A 25,263-nucleotide genomic window follows, 5' to 3' on the forward strand; every position below is an offset into this window, starting at 1 on the left:
GTTACATGAGTTCTGGTTCAGAGCTGACTTTGGCCAAAGTTACGCCAGTAAATTAAACATGCTCAGGAATACTGTGGTGTGAAATGAGCTGGACGGATGGCTCTCAGTCTCCAAAACAGGGTGACCCCATGGCAGCTGCTCGCCTGGGAGAGGTCCCTGCAGCACTGCCTTGAGGTGCTGGGGACTCTGCAGTGGAGCTGGCATAGGACGTAAGTGCACCAGAAGCACCCTCCCAACCTGAGCAGGGTGGATGATCCAGCTTCAGTGCCTGGGAGTGCTCCTGGGCACTCTTTTAGTTTAATGAGGTAGGTGTAACCCCTGTTTCCAGCTGGGTCAGAAATACAGTCAGCATTCTCTTGTGTCTGCTTGTAGCAAGTGATGTGAACACACCCTTTGTCAGTAAGGGCACACTTACTTTAAGCAGGAGGGTCAGGAAGGTGAGATGGGCCCCTGCTCTTTCTCCTGCCACCACTGCATACTGGTGCATACTGGTCTTGGCTGTACAGCTGTCCAACTCCACCTCCACTCTGCTCCCCAGACAGATGAAGGATACACCTGCTTCTCAACACCGATATTTTAGAGATAATGGCACTTATGTTTCATTTCATTCAGAATGCTTTTATCCATTTTATTCTTTGGTGGATGACCAATTAATCTAATCTCTCCCTTACTGTCTTCCTGAACACACTTTTAACTGTGCAGAAAAGCCGTAGGACTCCCACAAACCATTCACAGTTTAAGTACATTAAATTGGAAGGATAAATCAAGCACTTAGCAAGCGGATCTGTGTATGATTACATTTGATTTTTTTGTGTAAGCATACATGGTACTGCCACATTATATGGCATACTATGGTTCTTAACATGTTTACAAGAGCTTTCTTCAAGAGCTTTAAGAATAACAAAATCAACAGAAAGAGACAGGCAGAACTCCTTCAACTGGATGGAATGAAACCGACAAAATGTAAGATTTTAAAACCAAAAGCTGAATCTTCAGTTTTGACTAAAGCTGTGAAGCCTGGGAAATGCAGAGCAAACCATCCAAGACCACCCATTTTTCAGAATTCCTTAAAGCCTCCAGGGAGCAGAAGATTTAGTAAGACACATGAAGCTTGTTTCAAAAGAATATTTTATGTTGATATAGATAAATCTGTCTGTCAAAGGAAAAGTTTGCATAACAGTTTATGTAGATGATACAATAGAGACTGTATAAAATACTTTGGAGTTGGAGTGTTAAGGGTGTCTTATATATGGACCTTCATTAATGTTGTTAGGTTTTTTTCTTCTCCTTTTTTTAATAAGCCTTCATTTAAGCTTCAGAAGCCCAACTCTACTCCAATTCTTCTGTTTCTGTGACATTCCACTGCTCTCAAGAGCACTGTTCAGGCATAAGAAACCACATAAGTTTCTACCTAATATTGAAAACTACTTCGCAAGCTTTCAGAATCAGAGCCTCAGGACAGTTTTTACTCAAATATTAGATGTTATCGGACCTTGTATGCTCAGGGTCTTTCTCCAAAAGGCTTTTCCCAATTGTAATTTCAGATATCACTCCCCACGAGGAAGAAACGATAGGTGTGGCACCAGAAATTTTTTTTTCAGCAAACCATAAATGAATTCTCAGTATAACTAAAGTTTTAACTTCTATCTACAAATACATAAAATTATTACCAAAATAACTACTGTGACCTAGCAGTAGTGGTTAATCTGTAAAACGTGTTTTGTGGCTTGTTGAACATTTTTGAAAGTAAATAAGTGCTTGTTTTTCATAACAAAATGAGTGGTTTGCTGCAGTTCGATGACTCAGGACAAAATAATGGATCTTGGATTCACTCATTGTCCTGTGTTGCCAGTGTAAATGTGGCCAAGATGCATAATGGCTGAAAGCTCTTGCAAAATTAGTGTCTGCTCAATGCCTTACATAAAATATATACTGCCTGAGGAGAGACAGCCAAGTCACAAATCTTACCACTGTCATTGGCACCCACGCTGGCGATCTCCGAAAAAGTCAGCCTTCTAAATACATGAAAAACGAGGCGATGTCTCCAGGTCAGGACTGTGAGACAGATTGTTACTGAAAGCTTGAAGGGCTCTTGCATTTCCAATTGGAACAGCTGGAGAGTGGGAAATGAACTTTTAAGATGGAACCTGAGCAATTCACGAAAAAATTGTATGATACAACTGTGTGTGACAACAGAAAAGTGGATATAGTGACGGAGCAAATAGCTCCACAGTTGTTATCCTGAGTGCTATTCTTGTTTTGCAAGGGGGAAAAAAAAACAAAATCAGCAGGATTTTTGAGACAGGACCTTTTCTTAAGCTGAACTTCAGTTATTTTTGCAGCAGTGATTCCTTTATTATAAGAGGACAGAATGTGAAAAGGCAAATAATACTCATTCTGTTCAGTCAGTCAAACCGGCGCTTCCATACAAGCTTTTATGCAAACTGCTAAAGGCACTTTACTATCAAATACAATAAAAGCCAAAAATAACTTCAAATGCCAAGTCAAGCAAATATATCTTGCCAAAGACTCAAAATCATATGAATAAGGACTAAGGAGTTCAGCAGATTTGGAACATAATGCTTTAAATAAGTCTTAGTCTCCAAATATACCTGTCAATATGGAGAAGAGATAAATTACCATAGCAGGATTGAGAAGTACATGCCAGAATGTGAGAAATACAAAGGCTCTGGACTGTCCATCTGCTATGCCTATTTATTTTTGCGGGGTGTAGGGACAATTGCAGTGGCTAGGTTCAGTGGAGCACTAGCTCATGGCTGGCTTCTTGCAGTTTCTTCTTTTCTTGTAAAGTCTGAAGAAAAGTCTTTGAAATCCTCAGAATTAAACATACGATGGAAGGATAAAACCAAACCTGGCTTTCAGAATGCTTGCCCACATTCAGTTCTTGTTCAAAGATGCTCAAGAGAAGTAGAGAGACACACCTTGCTGGTTTGGTTTTACTAGTTTCATGTGGGTGAAGCTCCAAGGGAAGGTGTAGTTAAGCAGGTCAGCCTGAGTCATTCAGCTGATTTTAGAAAATATCACTCTAATACCACAGTATGGAACTGCTGGAAAGACCTGAATTTTCAGTTGTCATTGAAGTCAAGAGTTTTCTAAATGCTTACGTGAAATGATAGACTAAACCTGCTTACTAAAAATGAAGCCCCTGAACGCTTCTTGCTACAAAGGCCAATTCAGGTTAGGGTAAGACTTTTCTTACTGTATTCTGAAATCCACACTACAGACAAAGGTGAGGACTACCTAACAAGACCAAGGCACACAGATGGAGCTACTGCTGTGGCAGAAAGCTTGATGCATTTCAGAGGCAGGATACTTTGGAATACCTCCTGTTCAGGAAGGGGCAAAGCTTTGTGTTCTTAGACTGAAGGAGATCTCCCACGTGTACACTTTTTTTTTTCTTTTATCTTTTTTTTTTTTTTTTTTTTTTTAATAAAGGATAATAGAAGTTCTGTAAGTGCAAACTTTATTTTGCACAGAAGCAACCTAAAATGGAGACAACATATGTGGTTTGAATTTCCAAACCAAACAGTTCAGAGATCCTCCTTGGAAGAAATATAGTGTCTCAAGGGCAGTGTATATTTTGGTTGCTTCATCTTCTGAAAGTTGCAGTTAAACTAAGGTATATGATAAACTGAGAGACAGAAATTTAATGATGAACCCACAGAAATCAATAAAAGCTTTCCTGTTGACTGCACTAGAAGCAGACCCAGTGCATATACCATTCATGAATTGAACAAATGGGTCCTGAAAACTCAGGCTGGCTGCTTAAAAGATCAAGCAAATGAAAGAATAAAGTCACATAAGCTGTTTCTGTGTGTAAAAAGGCTGTGGGTTAGAGGATTAATTTTTTATAGTATATCTCTATACCCTGAATAACCAAGTAAGCCTTAACTTGTGGAATCTTAATAGCCATCTCATTGCTGAAGTCTAAAGGAAACCCAGAGGAAACTTAATAATATTAAAAGTTATTTTAAAGGGAGTTCACATTGGTTTGAAGGATATTTTGCTTTGCACACAATATCCACCATTGTAAATTCAGAGAACCTAGATTTAAATTCAGAAAACCTCCACACATCTTTACAGCCCTCAGTATATAAATCTAACGGTATTCTTAAAATGTCCACCAGTAAGGTATTAATCTTTTACAGATAAAATTAAAATTCTGAAAGTCACTGGAACAAAAAATAAAGAAAAATAGTAAAAATATTCCCTCTAGAAATGAGGGGAAACTTGGAACTTTGTGGTAAGAGGCTAGTTTGTCCATGTTGCAATGAATAGAGAATAGTATGTACAGTTTTTCATATCTGACTTCCAAGAGAAGATCGGAACATACAGAAATTAATGTTACTGAATTATTTAATAGTAACTCAAACACATGAAAAGAAGAATTAAAGAAACACAAGACTAAAAAGCCATTTAAAATGAAATCAGAAGCTCCAACAAATATATTTTTCCCTTGCAATCAAAAAAGTAATTATCAAAATTGTTCAGAATATGTTGCCAATTACTCTGCTCCATAACTGCTAACTTTCTCAGTTCTTCTCCTGCCTTTGCCCAGCTCTCTGTCACTGGAAACATCTTAAACCAATTTAAAGTGCTACACCTGAATAAACATGTTGTAAAAGTGTTTATGTATTGAAGTGGGTCAGTTCAAGGTATGGTATTTGGCTGGAACTTCTAATTTCTCTTTTTACTGCAAAAGGGCTGCCAGAAGGAGGAAGTCTGAGCTGAATTAATACATTTGTTACAGTGGAAGTAGAATGGAAACTACTTTCACCACAAATCAAACTGCCTCTTTCATTTACGCCAGTGATAGAGTTTTTCTAAGAAATATAGACTCTGGCATGCAGCCACTGTAAGTTTGTGTTTGAAAAGGAAACCTATATGCTTATTTCTATAAGGTTTACTCCTATGCTTATTTGCAAGTTCTTTTTCAGGATGATTGAGTTAACGGTATTATACGTTTACAAGGCAGATGCTCCCTCATTGCCCGCGTAGCAAACCTTTGCAGTTGGTTTAGGAGAATCCCCAGGCGCCCCGATCCTGCGCAGTGCACACACTGCCTGGGCCCATACCTTCCCATTTAAAGGACCTCTGTGTCCCCCACCCAGCACAGCTGCACAGCTTCACATGACACTGTCTCATTTTCTGACGGTTGAAGGGCTCTGCATAATACATGTACGCACAAAAGTGTTTATGCTGCCAAAATAAATTCTGTTAAGAGCAAGGGTTTATTTGCTAAAATGTCACTGATGCAGTTTCAGTGACTTGTTTTGCTTTCTTTTCTTTTAGTGAGGTTTAGATCCTATAATATAGTGAGGTTACCACACAGTCCTGACTGAACAAATATTTTAAAGAAATATGCACATCCCCTGGGAACAGAACCAGAGTCAATAACATACATATTTCAAAGTCCGTTCTCTTGAACAACTGAATGCCTTCCTACCTTTACTAGTGAACGAACATCAGTTTGAATAACACTGGACAATATTTATTTTTAAAGCAGAAGTATATTTATTATCTACATTTCTATTTGCTACCAATTTGCTTTGGGGATATAAGGTTCCACATCTCACACTCAAGTGATGCAAAAATTAGATGACCGCATTACATTATCCTTTCTATAGCCTATAGACTTTAATGGGGCTAATTTATTTTTCAGTTCTATACCTGTGTACATAAGACTGAATTAAAAAATCTGTGTAATGAATAAGATATATAGTGTACAGAGACCGCAATTTTATTCAATGACAAACTACCTGTAAAGCTGTTGAAACTTTTGTAAATCGCTGAATTGTTTCTTTTAAGTTATGTTCAACAAAACGCGATTAGGACTCTTAATCACGTAAATTCAGGTTTATGGACAAAATCCTTGCCATGCTTCAGTCAGCAGTTGAACTCCCACTGCGTTCACCTTTCAACTTACAATTTTCATTACTTTATAGGTCGAAGTATCAATGTTAAATCTGCTGGCCTGATTGGAAGACATGGGCCTCAGTCAAAGCAACCATTCATGGTTGCATTCTTCAAAGCAAGTGAAGTCCTTTTCCGTTCTGTCCGAGCAGCCAACAATAAAAGGAAAAATCAGAACCGCAACAAATCCAGTAGTCATCAGGACTCTTCTAGGATGCCAAGCGTTGGGGGTAAGATGAAGCTATGATTTACTAGCCTGTCTATAGGAATTATGGGCACCTGCTCAAATGCAGCTGAGTCACAGCAGCTCAACAAGAAACTGCTCATTAGCTGAACTGTCAGAAACTGTGTTCCCACTCAATTTCTACCTGCTCCTCTAGCTTTGCTTAAACCTTTTTTGTTCTGTTGGCCCTGAGCATGATCTACCGTCTGTGAGTCAGGTCAGTTACTTGTATTGTGGGCTCCTGGAGGGTGAAATGACCAAGTAGTTTGGGAAAGGCTGTATCTGAGCTTGAAACTAGTCCTACGTAGTAGGCAACTGTGTGAGATATTTGCTACGCATAAAAGAGAGTGTAGAGTGAAGGTTTGTACCCCAACTGATTGTCTAGGAAGCCTCAGAAAAAGCAGTGTTTGAACTCTTGTTTAACTGCCTCTCAGCTGAAGAAGTCAAGATGTAACACAAAAATCTGAAATGAGGAAGCTTAACCAGTCTGTGAAACTATAAACTGCTTATGAGTTCAGACCAGCTGACACGTACTGATGTAAATACACAGTGTATCCCCAAACGGAGTGAATTTGATCCCTCATTTACCTGAAAGGTACTGACAATAATGCATGTGAAAATGTTGTTAGTCCCATTAGAGCCTGGAATAAGTTTTGCTCCATTTTTTTTCCTGAAATGCTCCCTTCAGCTGGAGCCACAAAGCCACTTTCTAGATATTCTCACTTCTGCACAAACATTTCTACTTTTTTGGGGACAGGGTGTGAAAATGTATCTTTCTAAAAGCATGGCAGATCTAGTACCAGCATATAAAAACTTCAATATAAATGCTATTTTTAAGCCTCATGAATATCTACAAGTAAGCAGAGTAGTATTCAGTGGAAAGCATTCAGCCCTGGAGTGGAACTCATCTGAAGGGACAGAGTACCCTCAGCAAGTTCGCTGATGATACAAAAGTGGGAGGAGAGGCTGATAGGCTGGAAGGCTGTGCTGCCATTCAACGATATCTGGACAGGCTGGAGAGTTGGGTGGAGAGGAACTTAATGAGGTTCAATAAGGGCAAGTGTAGGGTCCTGCATCTGGGGAGGAATAACTCCACGCACCAGTATAGGCTGGGGGTTGACCTGCTGGAGAGCATCTCTGCGGAGAAGGACCCGGGGGTCCTGGTGGACAAGTTAACCATGAGCCAGCAATGTGCCCTTGTATCCCGGGGTGCATTAAGAATAGTGTGTCCAGCAGGTCGAGGCAGGTTCTCCTCCTCCTCTACTCTGCCCTAGTGAGGCCACATCTGGAGTGCCGTTTCCAGTTTTGGGCTCCTCAGTTCAAGAGCAACAGGGAACTACTGGAGAAAGGCCAGCAGAGGGATACAAAGATGATGAGGGCACTGGAGCATCTCTCTATGAGGAAAGGCTGAGAGACCTGGGTCTGTTTAGCCTGGAGAAGAGAAGACTGAGAGGGGACCTTAGCAACACTTATAAATATCTAAAGGGTGGGTGTTGACAGGATGGGGCCAGGCTCATTTCAGTGGTGCCCAGTAACAGGACAAGGGGCAACGGGCACAAACTGGAGCACAGGAAGTTCCACCTGAACATGAGGAAAAACTTCTTTACTCTGAGGGTGACAGAGCACTGGAACAGGCTGCCCAGCGAGGCTGTGGACTCTCCTTCTCTGGAGATTCAAAACCCGCCTGGACGTGGTCCTGTGCAACCTGCTGTAGGTGAACCTGCTTTGGCAGCAGGGTTGGACTAGATAATCTCCAGATGTCCCTTCTGACCCCTACAATTCTGTGATTCTCTGATTCTGTGATTTGAGGAGAATTGTTATGAGCATTATGCATTACTTATATCTGTTTTGGAACCTCAACAGTTGCAGATTAGAGACCCCTCTAATGTAATGCATAAGCCTTTCCTTGGTCTTCTGCATAAGGATGAATTTTGCCTTAACAACCACAAACTGTTATTGAGTTGCTAAAGAAATCACAGCAATTATTTCAATAACTTATCTTTCTAAACTTATTTAAAGTTCACCTGGTGATCTACTGGAATAAAATTCCACTTTAACTTTAAAAATGAGTATTAAAACATAACTGGAAAAAAAAAGCTTTTAATCCACATTAATAATCATTACTGCTTCAGCAGTGGGCTTAATTTTACTTGTAGATGACGTATAGGTAGAAAAAAATACTGTGCTATTTCTCTAGTTTCCACTGAGGACCTGGAGCATAGTTCTTTCTGAGGTAGATGACTTACTTAAAGATGAGTGTGTTCCCTCTGAGGGCATCAGCTTTTGAAAATCTCCTGACATTTGTTAAGGATCTCTAGGATCTCTATTTACACCTGGGTTTTGTTTGGGGTTTTTTTGAGTATTGTAAAATTTTCTGATATTCTGTATGACTATGCAACAAAAGCTCATCCCCACAATTAACTTCTAATGCCTTATTAGTCAATATTGCAGGGGAGCTGTTATAAATAAATAATGAAAGAAGTCTCACACTAGACAATTTCAGCTTTTTATTAGTAAAAAAAGAAATTACCTATCTAGGAGAATGGCTTTTAAAAAATTATTCATTTTTTATAAAGTTATATTGACTAAACACTCTCTCTTCATTAACAGCTTAAAGTTCTTCAAATTTTTTGAAACAATGTAAGTTACAAACTGACTTAGTATCTTGTAATTCATATGTGGTTTAAGCATGCATGTCAGCTAAACTTGCTAGCTGGTGCTCACTCTAAATTCGTTCACTTCAGTAGATGAATTGAATCTGCATTTTGTGTAATTCTAGTATGATCAACTTTTTTTCCGCAGAAACTCTTCCTTCTGTTTTACTGGTACTGTATGATGCACTTCTCTATTTTCATAAAAGGGCTTTGGACTGAATGACACAACATGCACATTTTTTGGTGGGTTTTTTGGGGGGTTGTTTTGTTTTATTGTTGTTGGTTTTGGTTTTGTTTTTTAAACACAGTCAAAAATTATCTGTACAACTGCATTAACTCTAAAATACAATCTCTTACCTCAAGGGTAAGTGATATTCTCTCTGTGCAAAAATTATTTAAAATAGATTTTTCATATTTCCTGGAAAATGTCTACTAATTTTGAGAATCACATTATTTTTGGGGAAGAGAAAATCATCTAAGGACATGGTACACACAAGATACCTAAATATAAGTATCTTACTTTCAGATTGAATACAATAGTTCTAGTCCATGGGGAAATGTGAATTGAACAGATTTGTTAAGCCTCCTTGAGTATAGCAGGAAAGTTGAACACAATCTCCCTACTGATTTAACCTGGGAAAAACTGAGCCTCAACACATGCCAGCAAGTTGCATCAGCACAACAATTACCTCAGGAAGAGCTGTCTATATGGCTCAAAACACTGGTCAGCTTCATCTGTGCATACAGTCATGCTCCAGAGCTGTTGTAAAACAAGAAAAATCAGAACATGTCTAGTGAAATATGCATTATGAAACAAATGTTCTTCTAACCTCTTGAAGCAATTGCACATGCATCAAAGGCAGGGGCATTGAACTCTGACTGGAGATGAAGGCAGCAAGGTATGGGCTGACTGGAATAGATGGCAAAGCTGAAGGCAGCTAAGTAACCACAACCTCACACAGCAATGTCCTCTGTAGCAAAGCTGCTTGGAGGAGTAGCTCCTGCACCATGGCAAACCAGCTTCCATGCTCTTGCCTTGCAATTTCTTTCAAAGGTCCCCATATCACAAATAAACAAACTCCTATTTGGGTGCCATTAATGATCAGTGATGGGACTTTTCACACTACACATGATTCAAAACACCTTTTTTTTTTTTTTAATCACTACTGCAACAATATTCATTAAAATCTGCAGATGAGCACACTGATGGCTACAAAGGCAACGGGCAGATTCCATCCAGGTGCTCCACTGTGCAAAAAAAGATGTGGAGGAGAGAACACATTCTTATTTTCCAGATCTTTGCATCTTTGCAGAATACAGTCCTCCCATGGGGACAGCCTGTTATCAGGGAAAAGCTATACTCTGCCTCCTATTCACCAGCCCCAGGAACTGGGGGATACGCTGCATCCCTGCAGGCTTGTGAGAGAAGGCTGGTTCTTCTAGTTCTCTACAGCTTCCAGTAATGAGCAGAGCATTAAAAGTATAATTCATACCTTCATATTTAAATCACAGAAAACCCCAAAGAATTTCGCCTCATGGCAGATTGTCAATAGACCATTTCCCATTCACCCCCTGATGCAAGACACTTGATGTAAATGACACAGTGATGGGCAAATGTCATTGTATGATGTAGGTCCTCGTTTCTAAGCTTGTTCCATAATCTTGTACCTACAGCATCTAAGTCAGACATTGACAGTGAAAAATGCTCATCTGCGTAGTCAGAGGTTATGTAGCCAGACCCAGATAGGTATGCTGTCATTTATACGTGACAGGCTTTAGTTATACTTCTCTCTGCACATCAATCCCAACTTTACCACAGTTATGCCTCATGCCTTCCTTTTCTCCTTGTTTTTTAATTCTTCCTTTTCTGTTTCTCCCCCCCGCCTTTTTTTCTTTTTCTTCTTTTCTCTTTCTCCTTCCCTTTGCCCTTGCCTTTTGCCTTCTTCCTTTTGCCTTCTTTTCTAAGTTCTTAGACCTCAGCAATTAGCTTTACTGTACTCTCAGCACGTCAGAAAGGAAATCCCCACTGGGCAACTCAGTTCTTTCCTTTCAATGGACAACACATTTTTTAAATTATTCATGAAGATATACACAAACATAACATGAAGAAAATAAAATCTGTATGTGTCAGTTATTATAACAGCTGGGCATGTGTTGACAGATTTGGGGTCAGCATCCCTGTGCTGCTAAGAACTTCAAGAGAAGATGACCTCAATGAAGTGTGAAGACAGACAGAATTAAACTTAGCATTCGGACTCCACCTGCCTGCCATGCACAAAGGATTGAACTGTTTATTACTTCCCAGTTGTATTTTTGTCATACTGTAGATAAAAGGAAAAATAATTAAAACAAATCAAAACAAGACAACTTGTTCCCAAAGTACATCACATAACTCTTCCTTAAAACAAAGGCTGGCTTAATTTTTTGTTTTGTTTTTTAACATTATCTAAAAAGAGTTACAGTGTAATTGGGCACTAGAAGATATACACATTTAAATACTGAATAGTGACTTACACCAGAAAACTCAAAACCAAAGCTACATCATTTTTGTTCATAATGCAGTGAGATAAAACCAGAAAACAATACTTAAATCTGCATTTCCTGTATTTTATTGGCTGGTGTCACACTAATTAATCAAAAACACGGTACTTTGTGATAGTGTATATAGACATGTCCGTGTGTCTTTATTTCCCTTGCAAAAAAAAAAAAAAAAAAATCCTGATTACATTTCTTATAAATATATTTTCTTGCCCTCCTTCCACAGCTCTTTCTTCTACGTAGGGGTTTGGACCCCAACTGCAGTCCCTGAATAGCTGAGGAAAAATGTTTTCTTAGTCACAATAGCCTACGGTTTTGATTCTTGACAGAACAAACATATGGGCCTTGAAGCTACAGTATGTGAAATTGAATCCTTGGCACCAGATCTTATTATAAATGTCACATTTGATAGTTATACGAAATGTTACATTACACATAACATTTGTCTTATATGAAAGATAGAATTCAAGGGAGGAATACAGACTTGCAAGAGTCTCACTTTCTTCATAGGTGTATGGGTTAGATGGTTTGCAGATCTATGTCTGCCTATGAAATGCAAATCATCTCATCAGGTGTTCTAGTGTGACTGCTCATCCACTGCTGGTCTACCCATATGCAAATAATTCAAAGCATCGAGACAATGAAGACATCTATGTGATGACTTTTACATATTTACTATTCAGCCCTAGTCCTTTAACTGTAGGAACTTCTGCTACATTCTGGTGCTAAAACTGTAATTATTCTTATATGAAAATGTCATGACTGAGAGAAAACTGGTAAAAGCATGATCTTCAGGTTTTCTTTGTTTGCCTGCTTGGGTGCTATCTAAAACCAGATTATGACTTTCCTGACTTTCTCATAAGCACACCTTTCCCACATTTTTCAGTCAAGGTTTTTTTGGGAAGTGACTTGCATTCTATGATGCTGAATTTTAAATTCCTACTAATAGCTGAAACAGAAAAGCTCATTATTCACCTCCTATGAGCACCGATATTAGTCAGAATCAGTATATAGATCCCTGTAGAGAGTGATCAGTGAAACATAGTTCAATTTTCTTTAAGTTAAAGTTCATTTACTTTTTACTACCTTCACCTTACTTCTAATGTATATGCAGAACATATTAGATTATTACAGACAATTCAGCACGAGGTATGACTAAGGGGTTTGGATTATATTAAAGGCATACAGATTTTTGAAAACTGTGATGTCTTAAGGCATGGTGCCTTGCTTCCAGTGGCTACTCCAGAAAGATATAGGACTCCCATAGGATCTGGGTATATATTTTGACCCTACATGCCCTGGGGCAACTGAGAGTACCAGAGATGGCAGCAGCTAACTTAACTACCTGTGGAGAACCTCTAATGATTGTTATTGAGAATAAGCCCATGAAGGGCTAGGAAAATACCAGAGGAAAGAAGATAGTATTTATTTTTTTAAAGGAATGAGGATTAGAGGTATTATAGCTTAGAAAGACTAACTTAACATCCCCAGTGGCACTAGAACAAGTTATTTAGTACTGCAAATGAATATATCTTGACTTGTGCACAGCTTTTGACACAGTTTAAGGGCACATATTTGGGCTCAGGTATATTCAACAGAAAGTAAGTACATAGCCTGTTAAAAAAGAAAGTGCATATTCAAAGAGAATGTTACCAGTAAGAGTAAAGTTTGGGTGGGTATTTTGAATGACATCTCATTGAGTCTTTTCTGGATGTGATTCAGTCCAGCCTTTTATTGGTAATTTGGATGGTTGATTGCTCCTCCCAGATCTGGTATCCTTTGTGAGCTTGCAGAGACCACACTCTGTTCTATTGTCCAGGTTACTAACAAAGACATTAATTGGTATTGGCACCACCACTGGTCCTTTAGGGACATCCCTAGTAACCAGCTGCCAGCTGGACTTTGATCACAACCCTTTGAGCCCAGCAGCCCAGCCAAGTTTCCACTCGTTATACTCTTTACCTATCCAAACTGTATCTGACCAATTTGACTGTAAGGGTACTATGGGAGACCATATCAAAAACCTTCCTAAAACCAAAGTGGACAACAACAAGTGCTCTTCAAAAGCCCACAAAGCTAGTCAGCTCATCACAGAAAACAATCTGGTTGGTTAGGCTCAGTTTGAACTAGTAAATCCATGCTGACTGTTCCCAAACACCTTCTTGTTCTTCATGTGCCTGGACACAGCTTCCAGGAGAATTTGCTCCACAGACTTCCCAGAAACTGAGGTTAAGCTGATTGCCCTTCTTGAAGACAGGTGTGACATTTCCCATTTTTCAATCATCAGAAATAGTCTCCAGTCACTACAAACACTCAAAAATGGCAGGAAGCGACTTTGCAATGATGTTGGTCAGGTCATTCCCCACCTTGAAATTCATCCCTTCTGCTCACATGGACTCATGTATCTTCATTTTCCTTAAGTGGTTCCTAATTCTATTTCTCTTACTGTAGGCAGAGGTTCAGTCACTAGGTGCAGGGACATATGAGTCTTGAAGGTAAATCTTGCCAGTAAAAAAACAAGACAAAGAAGTCATTGAGTATCTTAACCGGTTCTGAGTCCTTGTTGCTAGGTCCTCCACTGCACTGAACAATTAATCTGTGTTTTTCTTATTTTTTCTTTTTGCTATGAATGTACCTATAGAAGTCCTTGTTGAACTTCACGTCCCTCACAAGTTTCAACTCCAGATAAGCTTTGGCTTTCCTAACATCCATCCCTGCATGCTCAGGCAACGTGTTTATACTATTTCTGTGTAGCTCATCCCAATTCCACATTACTTTTTCTTCCTATTTGAATTTGAGCTCAGTAAAGAGTTTCGTATTCAGCCACAGTGGCTTTGTGCCATACTTGCTACCTGCACATGAGAGAGGACTTACCTTGTGCTTCTCTCAGAGGTTGTCCTGGGGGATCATCCAGCTCTTTTGGTCTCCTTCACCCTCCAGGCCAGCGTGCCATGAGATTATGTGAAGATCCCTGGAAAAGCTGAAATCTGTTCTCCTAAAGTCCAAGGTTGCAATGTTGTTGTTGATCTTGGTCATCTCTCAGAATCTTTTAACTCCATGGGTTGTTGCAGTTCCCATCATGCTGCAGTTCTCATCAACATCCTCACCCCAAACCTGTTCTTTATTCATTGATATAATCCTAAAGTGACTAGGCAGGAGTATATAAAAAAAATCATTTGACAGTGTGGGTTTGCTGCAAAACTCCTGTTCTGGGACCTACTACTAGAAAATAATCTGGAAATCATATGAAATAATCATTTTACTTTATTTGGCACTGTGTTCAGTTTTGGCCATCACACTTTCAGAAAGACACAGAACCCAGAGAAATAATGATAGCACAGATCAGGACAACTGACCAAACAAGAAGCATTTGGTAAATTTGCAGAAAAAACCCTCCTTTAGGCAGGCTATTTGGAAGAGTTTTCTGTAAGGATAGTGATGCACTACAGTGAGTTATGTCACAGACCGTAGAATTCCTTTCCTTTCATTTTATGTGAAAAAGGCCTCTCTTAATTTTCTGGGAATTTTTCAACACAAACCCTCCCATCCCAGCCTCAAGTCTTTTAACGTTAAAAAACTGTTCCTAAAAAAAAATTCTACTCCTGAAAATGAAGATTTTGTTTCTTTTTCAGTGTCTTCCTTGTTTGTTTGGGGTTTTTTTGTTGTCGTTGTTGTTGTGAATCTCAGCCAACTTTTTTGTTTTTCTGCTAGAATGGTTATTTTGGTCCAAAAAAGCCACTTTAAGCATTCCTGAAATGAAACCAGAGGAGACAGCCTGTCCTCCCTGCTCTATCGCATGCCTCACTGATGGCATCACTTGAATAGCACTATAAACCAACCCTGGGGTGCTAATGTGATGAAGGCATGACCCTATTCTTTTCCTTTCCTGTTACTTAGGGGCAGTGAGGAACAAATACTAGATTTTTCTCAAGATTGAGATTGTCCTGGACAAGCGTGTATGGAAGGCTCTCTGTGTCCTATCCTGACACATCTCCGAGAGTGCAGAAACATTCAGGCCTTTAAAAAGCATCTGTTAGTCTACTTGTTTACATTAGTATTGCCAACTTAAGATCATCAAGTGGTGAACAGTTCCAGAAAATACGGTAAAAAAATGAAGGAGTACAAAATGTGGTAATGTTTAAACAACAGGCTTTTGGAAATTCTGTTGTTTCAGAACAACTTTTATCACTGTTAATTCACCTTTTGAACTGGGCTACTTTCTTTACCTGGCAATTAAACCTGCACCAACATACAGATGACCTCCCCGTGTCTTGGAGCGGGCTTTCACTTGTCTTCTTTTGATTACCTTTGTGTATATTATCAGAGTTGTTACCCAGCTAGCCAGCAACTACGCATCTTGTAAACCCTAATGCTGTATGCAACATTATGGCTGTGTACACAAATTGTATCAGTCTGACACTGCTGATTCTGCATTTCCAAGTTTACACTGCCTTTATGACCAACCCTAGGAATACACATGACTTGTTCCTTTCTTTTGTACAGTTTGGTCAGGAGCCTAAAAATAGCTAAATTTTCTCGGTTCTAGAAATGCTTCTAAACTTTTTATTTTGTTATTTTCTTCCTGTAGATTATAACACAAGTGAGCAAAAGCAAGCGTGTAAGAAACATGAACTTTACGTGAGTTTCCGAGACTTGGGATGGCAGGTATGATTATAAATGCTGTTTCCTATCTGTTCAAATTGGGACAATCTATTTTACAGTCCCCCATTATTTACAGTCTATTTTCTTTATGGTAATTTGTATTTCACTGATGAGAGACAAATTCTTTAAACGTATTTTGTAATGAATCCCTATCGCTATTGCTTTACCTTTTTGGCTGCTGTTCTCTCAAAGATTTTGCATATATTAATGGCTTTACGATCTGGATTCATTCACAAAAAGGATAAATCTGAACTATTACTCAAGACATTAATACATTTGCAGTAAATGAAAGCAAAATCCCCACACTGAGCAATGGAACCTTCGAAATTTGCACTTGAATTCTCCCTGGTTCCGTGCTGTCTACTGCAGGTCAGAGAGATTCCACTGGAGTAGAGTCCATAGGGAACTAGAGCTTGGATCAGTGCTCAGTGGTCCTTAAAACACCATAGCTAAGCTTATATAATTTCTGAGAAAAACTCATCCTGCCATACAGTAACAAAAAAAGAAGGTACTTGTAGTAAAAGGTCAGACAGACAGAGGCAAGGCATTATAAGAAAAGAAAATAGAGATCAATCTAGATTTTTTTTCCAGAAAGCAAGGAGCTCTCTATAAAGAAAGAACAAGAAGGTCATCAGCAACCTATAACTTAGACATATTTCATAGGTAGGTAAGAACTCAGAGATGGCTGTCTGCGTTTCATATTTCTCTGATTTATTTTAAAATGATTCTCCATGACCAGAACAAGTCTACAAGGAGAAAAAGTGTGCTACCTCTTTAGTGACAGCTCATCCTTTACATATCTAGCTCAGATTCTCACATGGCCTCAATATTCTGCTTGATATTTTGTAGAATATTTATCCTCACAGCAGCCTGAAGAAGTAGGTAGAGACTGTTTTCCCAAGTCTGCAGAGTGTAATCACCCTGTCCACGGCCACAGAGCAGGCTTGTGGTATTGACTTGAACTCAAGTTACTGAACAAATGAACCATTGTTTCTCTGTAGATCATAGATTTTTTCCAAGTATCAACAGTTTTTTCATTTTTTTGACAGTAAATTCTGATATGCCCCAAGATGTGCAAGGCTCTCTGCTCAGTCATGCAAGGCTCTCTGCTCAGTCATTCAAAGTGGCCATAAAGAAAAGAAAATCTGTTGGGTTTTGTTGTTTTTTTCTTCTCACAAAAAATACCTGAAAAATTCAAAGTTCCAAAGCTACACTGGACAATACTTGGTCAGTGAAACTCAGGGTGAAATGAGACAAAAAGAAACAAACCCCAGGAATTACGTACTTGATCCTCTCTGCCCTTCCCACAGCACCTCCATTACCTTTGCCTGTCAAAAGAGGAATTCATCAAACTAAGCACATAACTGCCATTAACATTTTAAATTATTTTCCTTCTTGTAGTCTTTTCCCCATTCTGTGTTGCTAGAAATGCTCAAAGTGCATGACTCAGTGATATCTCAATGGGTAATCTCTAGCAACCCTCAGTCTCATGCAATAGTACAAATAATGGTATTGAGTATGATGAAGAGGGTGCATTTTAATTACTTTTGTTGCACTAAGAAGTGCTCAAGATTTTTGGTCTGGGAAGAAAAGTATTCTGACAAGCATATTTGGACCTTTAATTCCCCTTATAGCCTCAATAATTGGTATTCCGTACAGATTTCTAAGTTTAACTTAATTTTCTTCTGAGTTTTGCACAAACAAAGCAAAATATTTCTTCTTTTTTTTTGTAAAAAAAGGTAATTTAACATGCCACACTCTGAAGTTCTTTTTGTCCTTGGACAAGTCTTAGTTAGTTTGAGATAGTGTTAAATTCTCTGAGTGAGAAAAAAAAGTAATTGAGTGCATTTATTTGTTCTTGTTTTAGGATTGGATTATTGCACCAGAAGGCTATGCTGCATTTTACTGTGATGGAGAGTGTTCTTTCCCCCTCAACGCCCACATGAACGCAACAAACCATGCTATCGTTCAGACTCTGGTATGCCTCTGCCTTTGTCATAGTTGCCTATTTTGCAGTTCTAAGTGTCTTGGCACAGGGGCTGTCTCTTCCTCTGTTTACTACTATTGGATTTTTATTATTTCTGGGTAAATGATAACCCATTTCAAAGACGTGCTTTGATGATTACGCTGGAGAGAGCAAGAACTGTCCAGAGTGGCCTGTGTGGTAGGTTTCCCTTCCATTTCAAATGCAATAACACACGAGAAGACAGTGTCATATTACTGGAGAATTGAGTAGACAGGAAGCAAAGGGGCCCCCTGGTCCCACTTCCAAGAGTTTTTTGCAGCTTATTGAAGCTCCATGTTAACATCTACATGCTATACCTTCCAGAAATGTTGACACTTGGCCACTCTGTGGACCTCTGTTGTCAACTGTTGGCAGAGATACTTAAACTATAATTTAATGTGAAGCTTTGCAAGCAGATGCGTTTGCATGTAAGAAATTGTGTTCAGTCATGCCTGGCTAACAAATGCAATTTATAAATAAGTGTGTTTGCTCTGCCTGGTACATGTAAAAGAGGATTTGCAGCCAGCTTTCTGCCTCTGCTAGTTCTTATGTTAGTCCTGTGCATCAGCTGGAGCAGCCAAAAAGATGATCTTAGTTGAAGCAGCTGGCTAGGCCTCCTCTACCCCAGCAGCATTCAGTTATAGAAATCAAGACCTTTAGATTATGCTTAAATGTAATGCTGTGAGTCTGATGTCTGGTCACGATTTTTCATCTGTGCCAGCTGAAGAACTGACTCTGAACAGCATCAGTATTAGCAGAACAATTAAGAAGCAGAGGAATGAGAGATAATACACAAAGAGGGAGTGAGAATACAAAATCAGAACAGGAAAGGGTTGCCACCCCTAATTAGTTTCTGGAAAGGTCAAGGCACTTGACAGCAATTAGAGAAACATGGGTTTAAGGCTCCCTCAAATTTAAACTGATAGGAAAGTATCCTGACCATCAGACTACGCTGATGAATCTGTCCATGGATGGCAGTCTTTCTCTTTGATTTTGACATAAAAATCTGGGCCTCAAAAACCTTTGCTCCTTCAGAAGTGAATGCAGCTACTACCCTCCTGGGACCTTCCTTGCTAGCCAATCCCTGCACCCACCTCCCAGCCCCACCCCCCACCCCCACCCCCCACCAAAAAAACCCCAACAACTCCAGAAACAAACAAACAAAGGTTTGATTTCTTTCTGAGAGGAAAGAAATTCTGCATGTGAAAATTGCCAAGTATTTCTATGTGAAAAGGACATTTTTAAAACCTCAGCATATACAGAGACCTTTTCCTTTCAATTCAACTTTTTATTTACGTACCTTCTCCAAGTCTAGCCACCAATGCAACATTATTCCTCTGTAGCAGAATTCAAGTCAGCAAGACTTACAAAAAGAAGGGAAAATGTCAGAGGCTGGAAATAAATAGAAGTGTGGTAAGGGGTTCCAGTGAAAGAGAACAGCAAATGCCAGTTGGCAAGAAATATAGCAATGTGCCTAGGAGACAATGAAGAACAGCATATAAGCAGTCCTAAGCTGAAAAGAAATAGGTCAGCAAAGCAATAGTTTAGCATTATGCAGAAGTTGTCAAGAAAAGTTGCCAATATCAATGAAATCCCCACGTTAGAGTTCCCTCCTACAATTATGGACTGTTAAATAAGAAGTGGCCCAGTACTATTTTCTCTTGTGTGTCTATCCTTTCCAAAAATGGTTAATTTCCCATTGTTAAGAAATTTGTGTGGTTTGTCGTATTTTTGTTTTAATTGAATAAATTTTCCCTCCTTTTTATGGCCTTTTTGGAATTTTGTGTCTCCCTCTGCATGTACTGTACATGCATTCAGTTGTGCAGCCAAAAAATCATGAGGCTAATTAAATTTTAACTGCACATAAATTAGATGAGATAACAGTAGTTGAATGCTTTCTGCTTTAAATTATACAAAATTCAGATTTACACAAGGTGTGCACATGGGGATGGCTTGGGAAACAATTATTCATACACCCCACCCTAATCCAAATGTAATCATCTCCCAGCCATACTGATTACACCATTCCAAAAAAGCCCACTCTTTGGGTTGGGAAGTGATTGTTCCTTGGTACCCCTCCAAACTTTACTGACTTTTTTTTCCTCTTTTGTAACAAGAATAGGAGAAATGCTGGGCCAGTGCCTCTCTTTCTTTTCTTTTTCTGAGACTTAACTTAGGCAGGGGGATGATACAGATGCATATAAATACAAGACAGACTGCATTTAATGAATTATATAAGCTTTCTTCTCCTCTTTCACTTCCTGTCACCCTCAGAACAGGCATTGGAGTAGCACTGACCTCCTGGGCATGCAAGTCAGTGGATCAGCAGGTTGACTTGCACTGACTTCTAGGCTCACTCTTGAAATGGCTGTGAGCATCACTGTTGCGCAGGGCTAGCAGGGCCATGGAGCCCCCAGCTGGGGTGGCAGGGGCTGCTGGGACCAGGAGTTATGGCAGGGCAAACATCTGCCTAGACAAAGCATGATCATTCTTTTCTCCAGTGCTTTGCTATTCGTTAAACTGTTTTTAAATGTGCGTCTAAGCCTTTACTAAACTGCTACTTCAGGATTTATTATTGCTCATTTCAAAAGACCTTCTCATGGTAACAGTTATGTAAAAATCGTTTCCTGATAGACTGTTCGCTGTTGTCTGGCAAAGGCTCTGGGCTTATATCACGGCAAGACAGATGGCTCTAACAGATTTACAAAGACTTAACATACAAATGAAACCTATTACCGCTGAAGTCTTCATCCATGCCTTAATAATCTCTTGCCCTCTCTATTACGACTCCCTCTTTTCTGGCCTCCCCAGTTTCCAAGTCTTCAGCATGTGTAGAACATTACATTCAACCTTCTTTCAAGTACAACGAACTTGTATTTCCCCCATTTTCAGATTTTTCCACTAGATCTTGTTCGTTCTGGGACGCTGTTCAAAACTTTTCCTTCTTTTTAACCTTTCATTGATATATTTCAGCCCAGTGAACATAAAGCCTTCTCTGCCTCAGCCCTTTCCCCAAACCTGTCCAGCTGGCACACACCTTATGAATCGATTTTAACTTCAGTGGAAGTAGAATTGGATCCATGGATACCTAGATAAGACCTTAAGACGCACTCACGCTGTCTGAGAACCCACATCTTACCATTTCATAGGTTGAAAACAGCTTCAGTATGAGCCTTTGCCTGCACAGCCTTTGCTGTTTGCAATAGACTTCCCTCCATGCTGAGACCCTGACATAGGAAAGCATTTTAGCACATGCTGGGGCCCTGGTGAGACCCTGGACTTGAGCCTGAGCTTCATGTTAAGCAATGTCCTCAGCAGAGATGGTACTGACAATATGTTTAAGTGCTTTCCTGAGCAGCTGCCTAACTCCAACTTTTTCTAAATTTCGTCTGAAAAGCAACTTTCTGTCTTGGCTGGTCCTCTTCATTTATCTCACCATCTGCTATTATTGTATAACTCTTCCTGTGCAACTGAAATCAGAACAACATTCTGGAGGTAAGCTGTGCTTTAAGTCGCTAACTGAGGAAAATCTGTGACCACAGCACTCTCTGAATTGCAAAGACATGTTTTGCACTGACGTTGTCCTTGTACCTCTCTGATTGATATATAAGCTGTGTATTTATCTGTCTTTCAGGTTCACTTGATGTTCCCTGATCATGTACCAAAGCCATGCTGTGCACCAACAAAACTGAATGCAATCTCCGTGCTCTACTTTGATGACAGTTCCAATGTTATTTTAAAAAAATATAGAAATATGGTGGTGCGTTCATGTGGCTGCCACTAGAATAAAAAAAATAATCTAAAGCAGAGGGTTTTATTCAGAATTGTAATAAAGTCAAGATATGAGCCTTACTGATGAAAAGGCAGTCCTAAATTTATTCCATTTCATGTCATCTCTCATTTAAATGTACAGTATAATGTATATAGTAGCTTTTATTTATTTAAAAGTATATAGTTTCTTTTGTATGAGCAAAATTTCAGAAACATGTATTTTATGGGTCACCTTTCTACGCAGTAGAACTTCACAAACTAATTTTTCAGTTGACAATACTGGAATCTATTTCATTCTATTTCAATATTTTAAAGTAAAGCCTTTGTGTTGTTTTTTTTTTTTTTTAAAAAAAGGTTTTTTTAAGCTAGAAACTCCAGAACTTCCATAACTGCTTCATATTTTTAAAGGAACTAAAATACATTTGGTCATATTGTGCCAATGAAAACTGTGGCGGAGTATTTATTTAGAAAAAGGCACAGAAAATAAACCTAAACAAAACTGCTTGGCTAAACAAATTTTTGCTTTCAGAAGTTTCTGTTCCATTAGAAAAAGTGAAATGTTGAACAGTGCTTAAGTAAATAAATAGTAGATAGAAAATAGAAGTGAAAAGATTGCACATAATTGTTCTAACAATTTTCTTTAACAAGATGAGTACAACTGGAGGAGTATGTTACTACTTGGCTTGTGGGCTGCAGAGTTTGTAAAAGGCTCAAAGCTTCGGGAATTCTGTGGAGGCAGACTGTCACCTCTATCTATGACTTTCCAATTTAACACTAGAAATTGAACTACAACATTCTTACCTCAAATCCTATCAGTCTATTATCTATTACCCTGCTCTGGCAAATAATTTTATAATAACAGCACAAGGTAAAATCAAACAAAAAACCTGCACAAGCCTTCCCATTGTATACACATTACTATACACACAAAATACACAGAAGACAGGGTATAGAAAGGCTTTGCTTCATTCAGCTCACTCTTTTGGATGTATTTTCTGAGTGTGTGAGGGCAGGCATGGGGGATGCTGCAGTTGTCACCTGTTTAAATGAAAATCTTGTCCCTGGTGGTGGCTATTCTCAGGAAAAGACGAAAAACATCTTTCATAACGAGCCATTGGGTACTCTGCAGCCTACTTTCTGCCCCATCTGCTTTTCTATCAGGTGGAGATTAGTTTAAATCACGAGACTTAAGATGGGGTATCTTTGGTTTTCTTTAGCATTAACTATCGTAACTTTGAAAATTCTTAAATCCATATAAATAATTTTTAATCTCCCTAAATTTTTGGCCTCAAATGAAAACCTGTAGTTGTGAATTGTGGATTATCATTCGCACCACCACTAACCATACGCTTATTTTGAATGAACCACATTTAATGTCTATGGACACCTCTGTTTTAGTGTTATGAAAATGGGAAAAAAAGAAATTCTACTTTCTCTTTGTCACATGGCTAATTATAATATATGCTTTTATCGTGAATTGCCTTGATTAAACATGCTCCATTTAAACAGTTCTCAGAGAGGTGTTAAAAAATGAATAGGACATACCAGTTTCTCCTTAGTCTACTCATGTAAACTCTGACTTCTCTGGTTATTTGAAGCATATTTCAGAAATCTCAGATTATTACAGACTGATAAAATCAGTGTGTGTGTGTGATTGTGTTTACACATGTGAATGTGCAACTGTCTTTTTTGCAGAAAGTAATTTATTTTATCCTGCTATTGGAGTAATACATAAATCCTTTTTATGCATACACTCAAGTTTTTTTAAAAAATTAACAGTTCTGATTTCAGTCTTGGGAGCTCTTCCCCCTTAATACAACAGTTTCGTTTTACACTCTCATCTCTATTTTACACTGACATTTACCTACATATCTACCTTTAGTTACAGTTTATGCACAGGTTGTATAGCAAAATATAACGTCTCCAACAGAATCACCATTTTGGAACAGTTAAATTCCTAGGCTGTCTTCAAAAAATTTACTGATTTCTGTATAAATTGGGTAGGTGGATATGCTTTTTTGAACTCAATTTATTCTAAATGGAATTTGATGGAAACTAAATTTTGGGTACATTAAGTAATATATTTTTAAATAATGGTGTACCATTTTGAGAATAAGAAACTGAAGATTATTGTTATATTATTCTTTAAAATATGTTGTTGGAATATATTTCTATATTTTGAGACATAATAAACCTGTAATACTATTTTCTTTTGCTGTGATTTTGCTTCTGAGACACATGACAAAACGACACTGACTTCATATATTCTTTTAAAGGTAAAAGCAAGAGATCACCAGTAATTATGCATAGATTTTGTTGCAGCTCATTTTTTAGTACAGACTTTTTGAAAAATTACCTTTATTTTATTACTTCTTAAACTGCAGCTGGTGAACCATCTACACTATTAATAAAAATCATGCCTTCAAATCCAACTTCCAAATGCTAATACTCTATGCAAAATAAACTAAAAAGGAGAAATAGTTTTTAAAATTCTCTGCAAATTCCTAACTGGTCATTTCTCTGTTTGAAAGGAAGCATAGTGACACCACACCTTCTGCATGCTCTGGATAAGTGAATATATGTGTGTTTTCATGCAAACTTTTTCAGGTAAGCTCTTCTCCAGTAATGCCTAACACAGGGCTTTTTGTTCTTTTGCTTGGTCCTATCAAATACCTACTATTTTATATATATTTATACATAAAACATATACATACATAGATAATTTAACGTGTATGTAATTACATTAAATTATATCAAATATATACCCATAGCTATAGCTATAGCTATTTCTATAGTTATGAAGACCATTCCATTATCATTTAGGACACAAAAGCTTTGTTCTTTTTAAAGTTGTTTAAGCTTTCTGCATCCTTAACAGTTGGAAAGAGTCTAAAGGGCTGAAAACCAGAAAAACAGAAGCAGTTCTGTACAGAATTAATGCTACGTTATGGGTCAGAGCTTCTTAGTCTTTAACTTACTCGTAATGTTAATACTGTTGGTACACATTCTGGGCCAAAATCAAATGTTTACAGGATGTTACTAGTGACAACGTCTATGGCTTAGGAGTGTTCACCCAGTGGAAGTCAATTGAAAGGTGAATAGTATTGCAGTGGTGATTTCATTTCACTTTAGCAGCGCGTTGTTCTCTGAGTGTGGTTTTGATGTCCAAGACAAGGTGAGGACTGACTGACTGAAGTGTGGAGCATTTATAAGTGCTCTGATGTGCTAAGCTGTGAACCCAAATAGCAGTCTTCCTTCAGTTAGGTCACTTGATGTGCATCTCTCCTTTATCTGGATGCCCATTTCCACAAAGCATTTATAGGGTCAAGTTTTTCTGATTTTGTCCAAAGGTTTCAAATTAATTAATTAGGGAGCAGGGGTGGCAGACACTTGCTGATAGTCACACACATACTTGTTTGGATTGCATTACCCCTTTTGTTAATACAAGATCAAGCTAAAAATCAAATTCATATAAA

At 38.6% G+C, this 25,263-nt stretch overlaps 1 protein-coding gene across 3 annotated transcripts in view; it reads left to right on the forward strand.

The window, feature by feature from the left end:
* The window catches only part of BMP5 (bone morphogenetic protein 5), a 60,219-nt gene extending 38,419 nt beyond the window's left edge, over positions 1-21,800 (forward strand). The window contains exons 4-8 of one of the 3 annotated variants that reach the window (XM_086461516.1): positions 5,967-6,164; positions 11,873-11,875; positions 15,938-16,014; positions 17,879-17,989; positions 21,651-21,800. In XM_086461516.1, the coding sequence (XP_086317642.1) occupies positions 5,967-6,164; positions 11,873-11,875; positions 15,938-16,014; positions 17,879-17,989; positions 21,651-21,800 (539 nt within the window). The remainder of the gene's footprint in view (positions 1-5,966; positions 6,165-11,872; positions 11,876-15,937; positions 16,015-17,878; positions 17,990-21,650) is intronic. The other 2 variants (XM_086461517.1, XM_086461518.1) reach the window with 2 other exon arrangements.
* Positions 21,801-25,263: the final 3,463 nt, after the last annotated feature.

Source organism: Leptosomus discolor, chromosome 2 (assembly GCF_034619465.1).
Source record: "Leptosomus discolor isolate bLepDis1 chromosome 2, bLepDis1.hap2, whole genome shotgun sequence".
NCBI classification, from domain to species: domain Eukaryota; kingdom Metazoa; phylum Chordata; class Aves; order Leptosomiformes; family Leptosomidae; genus Leptosomus; species Leptosomus discolor.